Genomic DNA, 19,454 nt, shown 5'->3' with positions numbered 1-19,454 from the left:
TTTGCAGAGAAGAATGATATTGATTTTACAAATGTTCTTCCATATTCCTCACATCTTTGTCAGTGTTGATCTCTGTGACTGTCTGAGGCATTTTCCTCCCATTTTTTCCTCTTCCAGCTCACGTTCTCTCTCATGATTTCTTTAAAAAGTGTTTAAACAAACTGGTGGTGTTGCCACAGTAGCATACAGCCATTTTACATATACAACAGTTGGCACTGTTCTCATTTACAGCTGCAAAATAGCTCCACACGATGCCCCTCGTTCATTCAGCCATCACTTCATTCATATGATGATTGGTGCTGTAGTCACAGTGCATGCTGTGCATGCATGGAAAGTGCACATCATGTTTGAGTGCATGTGATGCAACATGCACTCATATGTGTTCACAACAGAACAGTGTTTGCACAGACACTTTCTGCTCTTTGATAAAATGGGTGTAAGGCAGAAGAGATTAAGTGAAACTGACACTCGGGCCAGTCTTCAAAAACAAGACACTGGCCGCATCTGTATACTCATACTAGTGTACTATATAGTAGGTAAAAAGCTGTATGTACCAAACTATTGGCTATTCAAACACTGGTACTAGCTTACTATATACTGTCCTTGGACAAAAGCAGAACGTCACAATCCTTAGGGTATCCAAGTACTTCGTACTTAGTAGTAGTCGAACAGTACCTGGATGATTTACCCTATAGTGTGCAAACAGATTGTCCTACGCTGTCCCATGATGCAGGTGGAGCCTGATTACCAAAGAACCTCCAGTGAAAATTCAAGGAATATAGCAGATATACATTAAAACAGTAGTGGTGTCCAAGAAGCCTCAGCACTGTTTAAAAAAGTCTGCCATTGTAAAATAGAAATTTTCTTGGTATTCTTGGGTATGCACATATGCATCATCTGTAAACATCTGGATCAAGTTGGGCAGAACGTATCCAACCAATGGCAAGTAAATAATGAATACTCAGAATAAGGGACAGTATCTGTAGCATCAGCATTTTGAGAGTGAGCTGCCCAGCTGTAACTGCAAGATTTTGGGCCTGATTTACTAAGATCTCAGATAAGGAGTGCTAAATTGTGTGGGCAATCCAAACCTCTGTGTGTTGGGATTGAGACAGTTTTGCAGGTGATTCACTAAGAGTAATTGCATAGTTGATAGTGGGTAGTAATGTCACATAGACAACAACATGCAAATGAGGACTTATTTTTTGTGTGTTAATGGGTGTAAGTACAAAATGAAATGTGCTGGCAATAAAAAAAAAAACAAGAAACAAACCACAATCTCCTATTTCAGACATTTAATTGTTCCATCCACATCAATTCAACAAAATGATTAATAATTATGCTGCATCTTGCCAGTGGAACAAACACAGCTAACTCTGCAAGCAGCACACACAGCTGGCTGTGTGCGCAGTGTGTGCACAGTTGTCTGTGTGCTGTGATTTGTGTGTGTTTCACACAAACAACTGTGCATCGTACCACGCAGTCTCAGAGATGTGTGTGTGTTTATTTGTGTGACACATCAGTGACAGTAATGATCATGAGTTGCACCAAAATATACTGTGGTCCACCTAGTTACTGCATGGAGACATGTTTTCTTAAAGAAACAAGCACAAAGGAAACCGCTAACTCTTTAAATATACTTGACGTTTACAATTAATTATTTTGGGAAAATTCTCTGTACGAATAGATGGCAGACTCTCTGTTACTGGAACAAAGTTTCCAGTATGTGAAATACTGACACGATCAGCACCTGCTAAATTTCCTTTTAACCTTGACAAATCAAGTTGCGTGTGCAAGCCTTACCTATTTGCAAGTTCCCTCCCACAATTTTGTGCACTCAGGTGGACAAACCCCAAATTGCACATTCATGAAGGCAAACACACTAAATGGACAGTATGCACTATTTTGTACATTTGAACGATGCAATCCTCAGTGTGCTCTGTTCGTAAATCAGGATGGGTTTTTTTCCGAGCGCTATGGGTGCACACATTTTAACACAAGCAAACCTTGAGTAAATCAGGTCGCTTGGCTTCAGGAAAGTGCATGTAAACATCACTAAAACTATAACAAGCGTGACTACACAAAAATATTTACCACATCTGTTAATATTAAGCATGGCTCAATGCAAATATTTTCTGTTCAATCAAAAAATCAGCAGTTTTTGTCACATTATCCAACGCTTCAACATATTTGTACTTAATTCAAATCAGGATATTGTGTTTTCACTAACATAAATATCAACCAAAAGCTTACAGTGCTCCACTGCACAGCCCCTCACAAATACTAAGATCTGTGAACTGTCATGATTTACAAAATCAAATTATTTTTGCTCGTGGTCTTCTGAGGTCAAATAAGGTGCATGAGGCAGAGGTTTACCTTCAAACACGCTGTAGCTGAGTCTCGACAGCCCTTATGAACACTCAGCAGACAGTCTGTGGACAAAATCAGACAAAGTCCATTAACTAATTATTAACAAAGACCACAATACTGGGTTCAGTATTCATTCAGCTGTCAAACAGTTCTGCACTTCACTGTTTTGTTTATTTTGGAGGGAGAAAAAAACAACTTACCTTTTGGCATCAAGGCCGCACATGCAAAAAGATTCACGCAAACTCAAAGCAGTCACAAGCCATAAATCAACAACAGTACTGACGGTACGAGACTTACTGGAGCACTGCAACAGCTCCTTCCCAGAAACAGACTTGTCACAGGCTACACAGAGAACAGAACCAGACAGGGACACAGGAACAAACTGGTGCCCATTAGCCGTTCCTGTCATTTCCTTTACTTCCTTCATTCCTTTGCTCTTCACCTGAAAAGAAAGCCATACATATTTAACATTTTTGTTTTCACCAACATAGGTACAACATTATTCTGGGTGACAATCAGGAGAGACATGAACCAGTCACTGCCATCATGTTACACACCTGTTGTAGTGGATTTATTTGAGATAAAGGGTCCTCAGAGAGGTTAAACTCCATGAGGGTAACTGCTATTATGGGAGCAACATACTTAAAGCCCCTTTCACACCGGGGCTGCTCCCAGTTGCGCCGTGTGTCGTTATGACGAGGCCGCATGGAAGCAACCTAGTGCCGAGACGATGCAGCTCAGTGCTACAACAGCGCGAGGGGTGCAAACAAAAATTAAACATGTTTAATTTTTGTTTGCGTCCGCTGATCAGAATTAAGCGGTTTCAGTGCAAGTCAGAGCAACAGGACGGTACTCAGCGTGACTGGAAGCCACACCTTCACAAGACGACATTACCCGATGCCAATTTCTGATTCCTGCTGTGTTCCATTGTTCCCGCAGTATAAATCACGCAGGATTGTTTTTATACCGTGTACTCAATGCAGTAAAAACTAGATGCTCAAAAAAGAGCACAGAAAAAAAAAATGCTGATTGCAGCTGCAGCTCCTTCTCTGTGTGGAGCTGTCTGGTGAAGAGAGGCACTGTGAACCAGCTGCAGCTTCTCCTCTCACAAATGTGTTTAAATAAAATCCATAAATGTCCTGCTCACAGAATGATTGCCAGAGACAGGACATGTCCACATCAACTATAACTCCAGACGTCTCCACATTTGCTCAAGGATGGTTCATTTGCGCACGCGCATCTCGCGGTCAAAGCAGGAAAGATAAACTATAACAGAACTCAGAGCACAGACCTGCAGCTCAGCACAAGAACAAATATAAACTAGAAGAGGAATCAGCCAGACTGTGCACTCTGACTTCTCTGTGCAGAGATCCTGCAGGCTGCGTCCTCACCTCCTCTCTGCTCCCTGCTGCGCGCACCTGATGCAGATATTCCTGCGTCGTCATGACGCATATTTACTTATCTAATGAAGAAAGTAAGCCTACAAGTGACGTTTGCCCTGTTAATGTGTGTCGTGTGTCTGCGTGTACAAGGAAAACATACCTACAAATTATGCACACATGCTTTAAAGGATTGATAAAATACTGTGTATTTGGTTTGACACACTCTGCTGGGGGCTTGTGCAATTTGTCAGTAAATATTTTCGTTGTGTCCTGTTGCTAAGACTTGAGGAGAGAGAATTTTCTCACGTACCAAATAAAGACACCAGGCACAGACAATGGTTCCAGAGAACAGGGATTCTGACCTGGCCTGTCTGAGCAGCACTAAACCTTAAAATGTTACATGAGAGGCCTTTAGAAATAGATGATTCCTCTGCAAAAAAAGGTCATATTTCAACTGATTTGTTTGCTAACAGACTGACTCAACCAGCTCTAAACCAATTTTCATAAATCTTGGTGGAAGGTTGAAGGATGTGTCAAGGTAGAACTCATTAAATTTGGATCTGGATCCAAATTAAGATATATATTTTTTGTCAGGACTGCAATTGTCACTTTCTTATTAAATTAGGAGGGCAAGTCAGTAGATTGCATTCCCCTACTAAGGCACAAGTCTTTCAACCATACAAATCCCAACCCATATTCTAATGCTCCATTCACATAGGCCAGTCAATATGGTGACATGACCTGCAACTAATTCCAACAGAAAGTATTCCACTTGCAATCATTCAGTAAAGGGGTCTCAAACAACATATTAAAATTGTAGGAGCATGAAAAATAGGGATCATGGTAAATTATGCTAATTTATGTTAATTAGCTTGTGTCAATGGAAAAATCTTCAAATACCCATAAAACATCAATAAACCACCCTATGAATGCAGTCAAGGTGTCTAAACCTATTTATTCGGGGTCAAGGAATTCATTTCAGGTGGTTCCAAGAGTATTACTGGCATTGCATTGTGGGAAATATGCAAATTACGCTCTACAAACCATACCATATCTTGGAAAATCTCAGATTATTTGCTGAACTACTTCAATTTCAGATAGAAAATAATTACTAACCATTTAAATGTCTTTCTCATGCTTTCTGGTATCCAAAAAGATCTCAGTTTGCAGGGAAAGTGTTCATTAAGGAGGTTTAACTCTAAAAGCTGAATCAGAGTCAGTTATGTGCTACTTTCGTAATGTGTTTTAACCTCCTAAAATGTAAAAATAACATGCTCTGGTCTATTAATCAGACACTTCATCATCATCAGTGTCTGTTTCAATTATCATGGGCGAGTTCGTGCAGTCAAGTCCCTTGCAGCTGCCACAGGCAGACGTACACTCTAGTCCATGCTTACGACATGTGCACCTCATAGTGTTACATCCCGTTTTACAGTCACAGCGAAATAGCTCAATGAGTTTGGATGGTGCTGCTGGTAGATCAGTTGTGACAGGTAGCAGTTGCCCACCACTTTCTTTCCAGCCCCATTCCTCTGGCTCTAGACTGGTGTTTCCTTTCCAAACATTTATTTGGAGAAAGACTCTCAAACTGTGGTAATGTGAAGCTGCCGACGTTGGTGGGAGGCATTTTGCTTCCACTGCCTTTGATCCTGATTTTACTTTCTCACAAAACCGCTTGTAGCGGAGGCTGTCAAGGCTGTCTTCCTTAGACCCATTGTAAAGATGAACCAGAACATCTTCTCCTGCCTTGACTATGGCTTCCTTTGATGTAGTATCTGCATCACCACAGAACAAATGTGCAACTGTTCATTCTTTGTAACCATCTTGAGTGCTGAGGCTTTGCCAAGTCCATGCAATCTGGATGTCGTATCACAGCCAAGGATTGCATGGACAAAAAGAATGACCTGTATGACCTTATCACCAAGAACTGCTTTTGTTTTCCTTAGGTCCCAAACCTTGTGCTTTGCAGTGTTGGCCTTAGGCTCTGGTTGAAAAAAGACATCGTGTGAACTAAACTCATAATGATAGCATAGTAACACCAATAAGTCAGTGTCATCTCCCACAACAATGGTGTTGATTTGTTTAGAACATTCAACCGCTGCCTTGACAATCATGGTATCCGCATCTCCTTTTGCATATAGAACAGTGCAACCTACATTCTCTAATTTACGACCAAGCATATGGATAAAACGCTGCTTGTTTTCCATGTTCCTAAGGAAGTCCTCTTTCTTTGAACAGAGAATAGTTTGTCCATGGAAGTGGACAGTTGGGCCGGTGCGACCTCCAGTACGCCTCTTGTGGGTCACATCCTTTATGGACGGGCCATCCATATACCCATCAAAGACAACCGTGGCTTGACTGTATTTACGCATACATAATCCACGTACATCTGACAGATAGTCTCAAAGAGATCTCCACGTCGCCACGGCAAACGTTGTAGCAAGGCTCCTCCATCAACAATGTAGTGTACATCCAACTTAGGAGCCGATTCTGGTTGTGACTCCTTCACGATGTCCTACAGAGCATCAGCTAAAGATGCTTTATTGGCTTGCCTAAGTAACTGTGGGGACTCGAAAAGAGCTGGTGGGTAGCTGCACAACTCATACCTAAAGGCATCAGCTGCATCATTATCATTGCATGCAATGATGCTAAGTCTCTGAAATAGTAACTGTGGATCCACTTGAACGGCCTCACCTTGAATCATAACGGCAGTCTGTGAACCAAGGGTGACAGCTTGGGATTTCCTCTTGAATGTATACGCTAAAACATTTTCCCCAATCAATGTCTCAATGATGTTTTTCCCACCTGCTGTGCATTATCTACATTCACAACTTTATTGGCTGTCATACCACTCACAAGACCTCTCAGTGCTGGGTCAGGTGCAAAAGGATCCCACTGCTTCAGTGCCGCCAACAATTTGTAAGTATCTCTCATGTCACGAGTTTGGCGAGCTTTTCCTAGCTCTTTGTGTTGCTCACTTGATTCATACCGGATTCCAGTCAGTCTGCATGGCAAGATTTACCTGAGCGCATGCTGGCATGGACAGTAGCCAGACGAGTCTCTGAATTTCATTCATTCCCCTCCCCCTTGTCAGTCCTCCTTGGCTCTTTACACTCCTCATTAGAAGCTGTTCAATAACAAGATCAGTAGATAAACCACCCCAGAACCTATCAGTCCTTCTAACAACGTGGTATCCTGTTTGAAACCAGTGATGCACACCTGGGTTGTCATCCTAAAGCGACTGCATGGTTTGAAGGTACATATATGCAGATTTGGTGTAATTATTATGCCCCGATGCTGCCAAGTATGGTAGCATTTCATACACAACACTCAAATGGCAACATAAGCAACAAAGGCGTTCCTAGGGATTAAATGTCTATCTGACATAAACTTTTCCCTTTACATGATTAATGTACAAGCGGCTTTCCATATATCTCAAGGAGCTGAAACCACATGTTTTTTTAATTGGATCTACAGATTATGCCTAGATTGAGATGTAATGCTTTCAGTTTTCACTATCTAAAGCTTACCTGCATGGTCTACATGTTTAGGCCATGAATAGGGTCTATTCTTTGACCAAGTAACCGGACTTGTTTTGAATTTTTTTTTCAAATTTGGTATATGTAATTAAACTATTGCCTTAAACTAATTCACCATCAAAATCACAGATGGCAGCACCATGCAAGCTAAACCCATGGGGAGCCAATACCAACAAAACTTTTGGAAAAAAAGAAATTAATCATAACTGGCAGATACTTTTAGTTTATTCACACTCCTCCTCCATGTCACATGGTTTCTTACCGGTACTAATGATAACTTTGTACACTTGCACAATACATTCCAGGTGCTAGTGCCTTCAACAATTAACACACTGACTGACTCAAAACTACATTTTTATTACAAAAATACTTATTATGATGAACCTGAAAATAAATTTTAAATGTTAACTTATATCATTGCAAAAAATGTTTGGTTTATCGAAAAATTATTTTTTCATGGTAATTTGCATATTTCCCACAATGCAATGCAGACAGTCCACTTTAAACCATCTAAAATGAATTCCTTGCCCCCGAAAACATAGGTTTAGACACCTTGACTGCATTCATAGGGTGATTTTTTGATGTTTTATGGGTATTTAAAGATTTTCCAATTGTTGCGAGCTAATTAACATAAATTAGCATAATTTACCATGATCCCCATTTTTTACACTCCTACAATTTTAATATGTTGTTGGAGACCCATTTCCTGAATTATTGCAGGTGAAATCATTTCTGTTGGAATTAGTTGCAGGTTGAGCCCCAATATTTGCTAGATTGACTGGCCTACATGTTGTTGGTGTGCAGCAGACAGTAAACCGGATGTCCCATTGTTTTCACTGAGAGGACAACGGAAAATTCCTTCACCATTAGCTGTGAAAGCGGCACCTCGCACACAGCGATAGTATGTGCCATCAAACGTTCCATTTTTTCCCTTTTTTTTCCAAGTCTGCTGCAGCTGCAAGTACAAACAGGATGTTGATTTATCCTCGATGATGGTCAAAGACAGAAAGCAATTCTTTAAGTACAAAAAAACACCCAGAACAGAATAAACAGAAGTGACTTGAATGACATTACAAAGTGAAACAAGAGCAATCAGACATTTCTGGCGTCCTCCAATTCGGATCCGGCTCACCTCAAAAATGTAATGGATGTATATAGTGAAATCTTGATCCAGAATATGGATTCGGATCTGGATCACCTACAAAATTCAGTGAAGTCTTCCATGCCCTAATATCTATCAGTGGTGCAAATTTGGTGAGAATCCCTGAAGTAGTTTGACGTAATCCTTCAAAGACTATATGAAGTGAAACTTGATCCAGAATCTGGATCCGGAGCCAGATCACCTTCAGAATGTAATGGAGTCTTCCATGGCCTAATATGTATCTGTGTTACAAATTTCGGCAAAATACGTGCAGTAGTTTTGACATAATCCTGCTAACAGTAATCCTTCAAAGGGTATAAAGTGAAACTTGATCCAGAATCTGGATTCAGATCTGAATCACCTACAAAATTCAGTGAAGTCTTCCATGCCCTAATATCTATCTGTGGTGCAAATTTGGTGAGAATCTGTGAAGTAGTTTTGACCTAATACTTCAAAGTGTATATAAAGTGAAATCTTGATCCAGAATACGAATTCGGATCTGGATCACCTCAAAAATTTAATGGAGTCTTCCATAGCCTAATATGTATCTGTGGTGCAAATTTGGTGAGAATCCCTGAAGTAGTTTGACATAATCCTTCAAAGACTACATGAAGTGAAACTTGATCCAGAATCTGGATCCGGATCCAGATCACCTACAAAATTCAGTGAAGTCTTCCATGCCCTAATATCTATCAGTGGTGCAAATTTGGTGAGAATCCCTGAAGTAGTTTGACGTAATCCTTCAAAGACTACATGAAGTGAAACTTGATCCAGAATCTGGATCCGGATCCAGATCACCTTCAAAATTTAATGGAGTCTTCCATGACCTAATATGTATCTGTGTTACAAATTTTGTCAAAATTCGTGCAGTATTTTTGACGTAATCCTGCTAACAGTAATCTAGTATTTCACAATCAAGTATTTCAAGTTATAATTTCAAATAAACCTGGTAAAAAAGAAAAAAACAAAACAAAAAAGCTATTAACCAAATAGCAGACGGGGTGAAAATGTGACCTTCCTTACAGGGTAATAATGTATAAACCTCAATAACAGCAACAACAACAAATGCTGTAAAATCAGGATGCTTTCAAAAAAGATGCCATGAATAGTTTTTCTGTTTAAGCATTTTGCATGTTGTTTATTGATAGTAAATAAAAATGAATCACGGCATTCTTCTTGAAAGCAGACTCACTTTACACCACAACCCCCCCATCCCACGGAAAAGTGCTTAAAACACAGCGCTGTATAACCCTGGTTCCCAACATGGGGTCGAAGATCCACATTGGGGGGTCACCATAGATCATAGGGAGGTTAAATCATCTCTAAAGACTCACTTCCTCTCCCTGGCTTTCAATCATGTTTAAGAAGGCTGTTTTAAATGTGTTCTATAAATAAAGTTTGAGTTGAGATGAGGTTATAAGGATTCATCTGCTCTCAGGTTCTCAATATTAGAAGAGGACATATAATAACTCACTTACTGGATAATCAAAAGTCGTGAAAATATCACTGCTTTTCCTTCGACAAATCAAAGAGGAAAAAGGGTGTGAAAAACTTTAATTAAAGTTACAGATCTGCTGAAATTAATTTTTGACAAAAACGAATAAACAAAAGGATTTGGAGTGAATCACTTTTTTGCAGTGTGTGTGTGTGTGTGTGTGTGTGTGTGTGTGTGTGTGTGTGTGTGTGTACGAGGTCTGTCAATAAAGTAACGGTCCTTTTTATTTTTTTTCAAAAACTATATGGATTTCATTCATATGTTTTTATGTCAGACATGTTAGAACCCTCGTGCGCTTGCGTGAGTTTTTCCACGCCTGTCGGTGACGTCATTCGCCTGTGAGCACGCCTTGGGAAGGAGTGGTCCCACCCCCTCGTCGGATTTTCATTGTCTGGAAATGGCGGAATGAAAAGGACTTTTTTTCCATCAGAATTTTTTCAGAAGCTGTTAGAGACTGGCACCTGGAAACCATTAGAAAAATTTATCTGGCTTTCGGTGAAAATTTTACGGGCTTCACAGAGAATAAGGTCTGTTAGTACAGCTTTAAGGACCCCTTTAAGGACGCTCGGCGTGCCGTGCTCCGAGCTGAGACGACGCGGCACAAGCCACCGGACCATTTCTGAGCTGATGGCTCTGTGGATACGAGACCGTCGTGTGCTCTTTCTCTGGTTATCACAAGAGCTGGACATCAGCCATTTTCTGGCAGATTTCACTTTTAACAAGAGATTTTGTCATGGAAAGCCGCGCGGAGGCTTCGCGCGTCACGAACGATTCGCTTTGGAAACGAGACAAAGGAACACCTCCGTTTCGACATGTCTATCGCGGCTTTCAATGCTTACCAGTCCAGTAAGTATCAGTGAAACTGTGGAGAGCTGGACATGTCCAAACTTGTCCTCTGACATGCCAAAACGGAGGTGTTCCTTTGTCTCGCTTCCAAAGCGAATCGGTCGTGACGCGCGGCTTTCCATGACAAAATCTCTTGTTAAAAGCATCTCTTATCTAACAGCTGAAAAAATTCTGATGGAAAAAAAGTCCTTTTCATTCCGCCACAATGAAAATCCGACGAGAGGGCGGGACCACTCCTTCCCAAGGCGTGCTCACAGGTGAATGACGTCACCCACAGGTGTGGAAAAACTCACGCATGCGCACGAGGGTTCAAGCATGTCCGACGTAAAAACATATGAATGAAATCCATATAGTTTTTGAAAAAATAAAAAGGACCTTTACTTTATTGACAGACCTCGTATAAGCATAATTTCCACAGGCTGGAGGTGGAGGTGGGTGGTTGGAGGGGTGGCCATTCTTCGATATAAATATGAAGGTCTCCAAGGAAAGCACAATATACTTTCATTCAGGAGGCCATGGACAGCATACGAGGTCTGTCCATAAAGTATCGTACCTTTTTATTTATTTTTTTTTAAACTATATGGATTTGATTCATGTGTTTTCACGTCAGACAAGCTTGAACCCTCGTGCGCATGCGTGAGTTTTTCCACGCCTGTCGGTGACGTCATTCGCCTGTGAGCAAGCCTTGTGGAAGGAGTGGTCCCGCCCCGTCGTCGGATTTTCATTGTCTGGAAATGGCGGAATGATTTGGGGGTTTTTTTCCATCAGAATTTTTTCAGAAGCTGTTAGAGACTGGCACCTGGAAACCATTCGAAAAATTTATCTCGCTCGAACAGCGAATCGGTTGTGATGCACAAAGCCTCCGCGCAGCTTTCCACGACAAAATCTCTTGTTAAAAGTGAAATCTGCCGGAAAATGGCTGATGTCCAGCTCTTGTGATAACCAGAGAAAGTGCACATGACGGTCCCAGCTCCACACAGCCATCCGTTTAGAAATAATCCGGTGGTTCGTGCCTGTCATCGCGGCTCGGAGCGCAGCGCTCCGAGCGCCATTGTGGGCCGTCCTTAAAGCTGTAGTAACAGTCCTTATTCTCTGTGAAGCCCGTAAAATTTTCACCGAAAGCCAGATACATTTTTCGAATGGTTTCCAGCTGCTTGTCTCTAACAGCTTCTGAAAAAATTCTGATGAAAAAAAAACCCCAAATCATTCCGCCATTTCCAGACAATGAAACTCCGACGACAGGGCGGGACCACTCCTTCCACAAGGCGTGCTCACAGGCGAATGACGTCACCGACAGGCGTGGAAAAACTCACGCATGCGCACGAGGGTTCAAGCTTGTCTGACGTGAAAACACATGAATCAAATCCATATAGTTTAAAAAATAAATAAAAAGGTACGATACTTTATGGACAGACCTTGTATGTTTATAATTATTTATGTGTTGGGTTTAATATAATTAAAGAGCATGTTGCATTTTAACAGAAGAATGCTTTCTAGTGAGTGCACCTCTTTTAAATTATGCTTTACACACTTGGAGGTGACACACGAGTCTCCAACAGCAGGAATAATATTTTCCACAGGAGTAAAGGCCGCTGTGTTTCCTCACCTTGGTCTTGTTGCGTGTGCTGGACATCCTGCTCTTCAGGAAGCTCAATGTGCGGCTGACTTTGTATTTCTCAGACTCCACCTTAGAAGGGATGATGTATTTATCCCACTCCTCATCCTCAATCCTGTTTCAGTGTGGAGAAATCAGTCAGCACTTATCACAGCTTGTCATTTGGAGTTCGTGGAAGACCGCATTCAAGATGATCGTACACCAACTTTGTTTCTTTCAACATGCTAAGAAAAGTTGAAAATCGTGTATCATGCTAGAATGAAAGAACATCCACACAGTCTTCCAGGACCCCCAGTCTACTGGCTATCACTTGTTTCAACATGCTTGGCATGCTTCAAATTCCCTATGGACTCTAGTGGATACTATTTATAGTATGACATTGGTAAGATGCAACTAAATTTACAGCAAAAATGACGCTACTTACTTTCTAGGTGAAAAGCAAAAGCAGAATGTACGTAGAGACACATGCAACGTCACATCAGTCCTACAGCGTACTGTAGATTAAAACTTAAAGTTTTACTTTTGAGCATTCTGAGACCAAACATAGCTACAAAGACTCCGTGTGGTTAATAGTTGAGGACTGGTTTTAAGACAGGGTTAGAACGGGTTAAGCCACACATACATGGCTGTGAGGCTGTTTTGGTGAAAACATACTCTTTGAGGAACTCTGTGAGGGTGAGGTGTTGGAGTGATGCGCTGTTCTCCTCCTCTGCTGACTGGGTCCGCTTACGGAAACCCAAAACCCTGCATGGATATAACAGACCTCAGACCAGTTTGTTGTGGCAAATTGAACTACTACTCATCAGGAGACTCCAGATGTAAATGCCGCTGTCAACTTAAAACACAGTCCTGTGTTTAAATACAACACAATATCAGATAAAAATGGACCTGCTATAATTTGGATGAAAAAGTGAGAAGACTCTTACAGATATAGTGTAGATTTTAAATGTACTTATGTAGTTAGACTCAACATTTTAAACGTGTATGAATTTTTGTTGGTCATATGAATGCAAAGGCAACACAAACATATTTTGTTAAAATGGTGATGTACGATTGCAGCACTGTGGAATTACAAAACAATTGGTCTGTTTTAGGCTGATACTGTAAATGAATGCACTATTAATATACTTATCAAACACTATGACAATCTAATTGCCTAATATAATGTAATTACATTTTCTCTATGTTAGCAATGCATGGAAATTGCTTAAAAACAGATTAAAGCACAGTAAATTAAAGAGGTAGATGAAATAAACTGCAGAATGAAAATGAACTAGCTGAGGCATGAATGATGTTAAATGTAGAAAGCAAATGTTAATTTAGTGCAGCTGTTAATCTAAAGTATGCAGTGTAGATTCAGTATCAACAAAATGGAATTGAACTGAAATCGGTGTTTCAAAGGTCTAAATTCCACGATAGAGCTGAACTTGTATTAACATTCTGCCTCTAGAAACACTGTCACATCCTGTTCAGACTTAAACCACAGGTTTAACAGCAGCGACCCACACAAGCACAATTGCACACAGATGTGAGCCAATCACTAAAAGCTGGTCAACAGTGATGCATATAAAGGGCTGGTTCTAAAATCTGAACAAGCTCCAGTAATGTTGAGTGAATGTTGTCCAAGTTCCTGGAATGCCAGATTAGTTTTACCTCTTTTCTCTGGGCGGCTCAGTCAAGCTGAATGCCTTCTGCTCTGTAATCCAGAGACACAAAAAAGAGCAAATGAGTAAACCTTAAAAAAAAAAAATTTCATTCAACTAAACACACAAAAATACATCATTACACATCATTCTTAATCATTTAAAAATCACTTTGAGGTGGTTAAAAACATCATCCCCCAATCAGAATGATTTAAAAATACTTCTGTACAAGCAACTGTAAGAATTCCTGAAAAGGTCTGGACCCAATAACACACCACAGAGGAGGGGGGGAAAAATCAAAAACAAAACAAAAACACAGCAAAGGAGATCTGACTTGGAAAATAAATGGAAAATCAAAACCAACAGGGAAACAAAACATGGAGCAAAATGGAGGCAAAACAGAACCCACAGTATAAAAACACAGTTATTCTCCTTCAGATGACGATGGTAAGAGTTGTATACACTAGACAGATTTTTTCCAATACATCCAAATTTAGAAAAGCCTGAGAGTCACGAACATCCACTGCATCGTGCTTTTAGAACCTCTGCACCTGATCACACAGCAGTTCCCAAATAACATGAACACAAACTTTACAGAGACAGTGAGTTACGGATGTCAAAGAAGTGAAGCACCCAGCACCAAAATTTAAACCCAAACACAAGTAAGAGCTACACAATTTTAGTTACAAAGAAAAAAAACCTGCTCAAAATACTTTGGCAAATTGGTACACAACATACCGTGCAGCAAAAGTCAACTTTAACATGTCTAAAGTTTGTCTGCCATTGCCGATTTATGGTCTCAATTGACTTCTTGACTTCAAAAATGAGGAAACTAGGGCTGATTTATTAAAATAGTAGTCTAAAGTTGTGTGTCATATTATTATTACACCAGATTCGTACAGATTACAAGTGATATTAAATGCAGACACGAGAGCTTCTGGGTATGTTTGCAACAGTACAGTGTGTACTCTAGGTGCTAATGTCTGTGGTTATAACAACACTTTCCACAAAGCTAAGAAGGATCTGTTAACATCTGAAAACTGTGGCATGCCGTACATAGGATTACGGTTGTACTATATTATATTTCCAGAGGGGATTTAAAGAGGTCAAAGAACAGTGAGTCTATGAACAAACACGCATATGCACACAGACCGACCGCTGCACTCCGCTGTCCGCTCCAGTTGAGGAAAAGGCTCTGCATTTTGAATTGTATTTTAATCTTGTCCTTTAATTATAGCCTGGCATCAAAATAACTGAGCAGCCAAATCCATATTCAAGCAAACATGATTTATTTCAATGCACTTCTTCTTTGTCTTTCGGCTGCTCCCGTTAGGGGTCGCCACAGCAGATCAATCGTTTCCATCTCACCCTGTCCTCTGTATCTTCCTCTGTCACACCAACCACCTGCATGTCCTCTCTCAGCACATCCATGAACCTCCTCTTTGGTCTCCCTCTTCTCCTCCTGCCTGGTGGCTCCATCCTCAGCATCCTTCTCCCTATATACCCTGGGTCCCTCCTCTGCACATGTCCAAACCATCTCAATCTCACCTCTCTGACTTTGTCTCCAAACTGTCCCACCTGAGCTGTCCCTCTGATATGTTCATTCCTAATCTTGTCCATTCTTGTCACTCCCAAAGAGAATCTCAACATCTTCAGCTCTGCCACCTCCAGCTCTGCCTCCTGTCTTTTTGTTAGTGCCACTGTCTGTAAACCATACAACATAGCTGGTCTCACTGCTGTTTTGTAAACTTTCCCCTTCACTCTTGCTGATATTCTTCGGTCACAAATCACTCCTGCCACCTTTCTCCACCCACTCCACCCTGCCTGCACTCTCTTCTTCACCTCTATACCACACTCTCCATTACTTTGAACAGTTGACCCCAAATATTTAAACTCATCTACTTTCACCACTTCTACTCCTTGTAACTGCACTATTCCACTGGGCTCCCTCTCATTCACACACATGTACTCAGTCTTGCTTCTACTGACTTTCATTCCCCTTCTCTCCAAAGCATATCTCCACTTCTCCAGACTAGACTCAACTTGCTCTCTACTCTCACTACAGATCACAATGTCATCTGCAAACATCATAGTCCATGGGGACTCCTGTCTGATCTCATCTGTCAACCTGTCCATCACCACTGCAAACAAGAAAGGACTCAGAGCTGATCCTTGGTGTAATCCCACCTCCACCTTGAATGAGTCTGTCATTCTGACTGCGCATCTCACCGCTGTCACACTATTCTTGTACATGTCCTGCACTACCCTAACGTACTTCTCTGCCACTCCAGACTTCCTCATACAATGCCACAACTCTTCTCTTGGCACCCTATCATAAGCTTTTTCTAAGTCCACAAACGCACAATGTAACTCTTTCTGTCCTTCTCTGTACTTTTCCAACAGTATTCTCAGAGCAAACATTGCATCTGTAGTGCTCTTTCTCGGCATGAAACCATATTGTTTCTCACAGATCTTCACCTGTTTTCTAAGCCTAGCTTCTACTACTCTTTCCCATAACTTCATGCTGTGGCTGATCAGCTTTATGCCTCTGTAGTTACTGCAGCTCTGCACATCACCCTTGTTCTTGAAAATAGGAATCAGCACACTTCGTCTCCACTCCTCAGGCATCCTCTCACTTTCCAAGATTTTATTAAACAATCTGGTTAGAAACTCTACTGCCATCTCTCCTAGACATTACCATGCCTCCACTGGAATGTCATCTGGACCAACTGCCTTTCCACTCTTCATCCTCTTCATAGCAGCCCTCACTTCTTCCTTGCTAATCTCTTTTACTTCCTGATTTACTCTCACCACATCATCCAGCCTTTTCTCTCGCTCATTTTCTTTATTCATCAACTCTTCAAAATATTCCCTCCACCTTCTCAGCACACACTCCTCACTTGTCAGCACATTACCATGTGCATCTTTTACCACCCTAACCTGCTGCACATCCTTTCCAGCTCTGTCCCTTTGTCTGGCCAATCGGTACAAGTCCTTTTCTCCTTCCTTACTATTCAACTTCTTGTACAGCTCGCAATATGACTTTTCCTTTGCTTTTGCCACTTCTCTTCTCGCCTTACACCGCATCTCCTTGTACTCCTGTCTACTTTCTTCATCTCTCCGACTATCCCAAAACTTTTTTGCCAACCTCTTTCTCCTTATGCTTTCTTTTATTTCAATGCACTAACAAAATAAAAACCAAAGCCATCTGTAAAATTACAGTAACAGATGTATATCACACAAATAATGAATGTTTGAGTGGAATAAGAATATTTGCATGAGTCAAAAGATGAACATGCCATTCAACAAGGCGTCACCCAGGTTGAATTTTATATTCAGTGAGTCAAAATATTCTTTCCATTGCAGAAATGAAAATCTTTCATTAATTGTTTTACATTACACCTGAACAGATGTGCATCATTTTATTGATATTTTATCAACACACACCACTAAGAAGAGGGAGAACCTGAGGAGCTTCATGATGTGTAGAGAAGCACAACTCTGCTTACTTAAACACAGCGAAAAACCACACCAGAAACTTGTCCAATTCATCTGACAACATTTCAATGGCTGCAACTGCAGCTGCTGAGTTTAGCTTCCTCTTATCATGGAAGCATTTTTAAGAGAAGCTAATGGAGCTGTGCAATAGTACAAAACGGATGGAAGAAAAATGGTACAAAAATGCACGCTAGTGCCATCACCCATGTAATAAGAAATAATGAATGTCATGTGAGGTAGAATCCACCAATCAAATGACAAGGATCTACTTAGGGACATATAATACCTCCTATCTGCACATTTGAACATTTAAAACTTTCCTGATTGATCACAGCGTTCTACAACCCCACTTTTACCACAGATTACACACATTTTTATGCTTCAACTGGAGCGAAAAGTATGCAATCAGGACTCAAATTTGGCAATGGATGACAGGCATAATTGTGCTTTTGTATGTTTTCAAACTCAACTGCAATTTTCAAATATTGCTATATATGTTGCTATACCCCTTTAATTGTGCAGCTCTTGATACGTGTTCACCACTTTTCCCATAGTTCCCCACAAAAAAGAGCAGTGAAATGGATTTCACCATCCGACACTCGCAGCTCACGCTGGTTAGCACATTACTTACTAACTTGGTTGAGACGAGAAAGGGATTTAGAGAGAGATAAAGCCTGAAGGAGAGAACAGCCACCGCTGCTGTTTGCTCCATCTGTACAGAACAAAGCACGGCCTTAATGCTGCACACTCACGCTCACATCTGCACACGATGGGCAGCTCTGTGTCGAAGCAGAACTGACGTAAAGACGTCCAGCTAATTTATCAGAACCTGTCTGCATTTCCATGTTAGACCATTCACCTGGCCCGCGGGTAAGGAAAGGTCAAAGGGATCAAAGTTCACTCACCCTCTGCCAGGTCAGTGATGGCTGCATCTCTATTTAGCAGCGGCCGTGGCTGTTTGGCTTTGGGGGAGGAGTAGGAATAGGAGCGCAGGCGAACCTCGCTTTCCTCTGGGTTCTGAGTGAGTACAGTAAACAAAAGTTCAAAGGTTAAGTCCTGCAACAGGCCATTTGGAGAGAGACAGAAGACTCCTGCATACAGTCTGTCTGAACCTTTATTCCCAGTATTGAGCTGATAATAGTGGAAACTTAACTGATGTTTGTCAAAAGAAACATGTTACTGAAACATTCATTATTAGATCACTGCTTAGTCTTTTAGCCATGTATGACCCCCAAATCAATCGACTCTGCCATCATGAAGTAAGTGTCGGTGTAGATCAGACAGGCTTCATGGAGGAAAGTGGAGTCAGGAAACAAAACCAATTTCCACTGAATTCTTAAGACTGTCTGGTGGAAGCAGGTAAGTTTCTAAACCAAAAAAGTCTTTCCAAATGGTTGATTTTATCCCTTTTTCATTGCTTTTGGTGTTGGATACGTGTTAATTGTAAACTTGGTTTTTAACTGAACTATTTCCTGTGATGTCATCTTTTCTTCTCATCAATTTTCTCCCCATTTAAAATACATCTTGGGAGAGTCTTCATCAGATATGTTGGAAAAATGATCAAGTGTTCGACTTAAAAACTCAAGTTCAACTGCTTCCTTAAAATGTTATGCAACTCATCTTCAAAATAAGTTTAATTTCACTCCAACAGGTTAAGTGACTCAGCTACTAGACCTCTATTCAGACTTTATAAAGAAGCATTGAAAATTTTAAACCAGAAGCCACAAAAATGGCACCACTGCAAAATCATTGAGAAATACAATTTGTTGACTTTTTCTAACTTTATAAAATTCTGCTTTCTGAAAATTGTTTTTAAGTGCATAAATGGACTGCCACCACATGTGATGTCTCACATCTTTAAAAAGATGGACAACTGAATAGTAGGACAATGACAAGGATCATAACCAATCCAAACTGTAGAATTC

General features: G+C 40.8%; 1 protein-coding gene across 1 annotated transcript in view; it reads right to left on the bottom strand.

The window, feature by feature from the left end:
* The window catches only part of LOC117510850 (rho guanine nucleotide exchange factor 28-like), a 153,028-nt gene that overhangs the window by 36,739 nt on the left and 96,835 nt on the right, over positions 1-19,454 (bottom strand). The window contains exons 14-20 of the mRNA XM_034170739.1: positions 18,435-18,546; positions 18,161-18,241; positions 14,042-14,084; positions 13,043-13,132; positions 12,380-12,503; positions 2,668-2,812; positions 2,377-2,432 (exon numbers count right to left, since the gene is read on the bottom strand). Coding sequence (XP_034026630.1) covers positions 2,377-2,432; positions 2,668-2,812; positions 12,380-12,503; positions 13,043-13,132; positions 14,042-14,084; positions 18,161-18,241; positions 18,435-18,546 — 651 coding nt within the window. The remainder of the gene's footprint in view (positions 1-2,376; positions 2,433-2,667; positions 2,813-12,379; positions 12,504-13,042; positions 13,133-14,041; positions 14,085-18,160; positions 18,242-18,434; positions 18,547-19,454) is intronic.

Source organism: Thalassophryne amazonica, chromosome 5 (genome assembly GCF_902500255.1).
Source record: "Thalassophryne amazonica chromosome 5, fThaAma1.1, whole genome shotgun sequence".
In the NCBI taxonomy this organism is placed as follows: domain Eukaryota; kingdom Metazoa; phylum Chordata; class Actinopteri; order Batrachoidiformes; family Batrachoididae; genus Thalassophryne; species Thalassophryne amazonica.
Note: the sequence above shows the minus strand (reverse complement) of the source record. Positions and strands in the feature narration are given on the sequence as shown.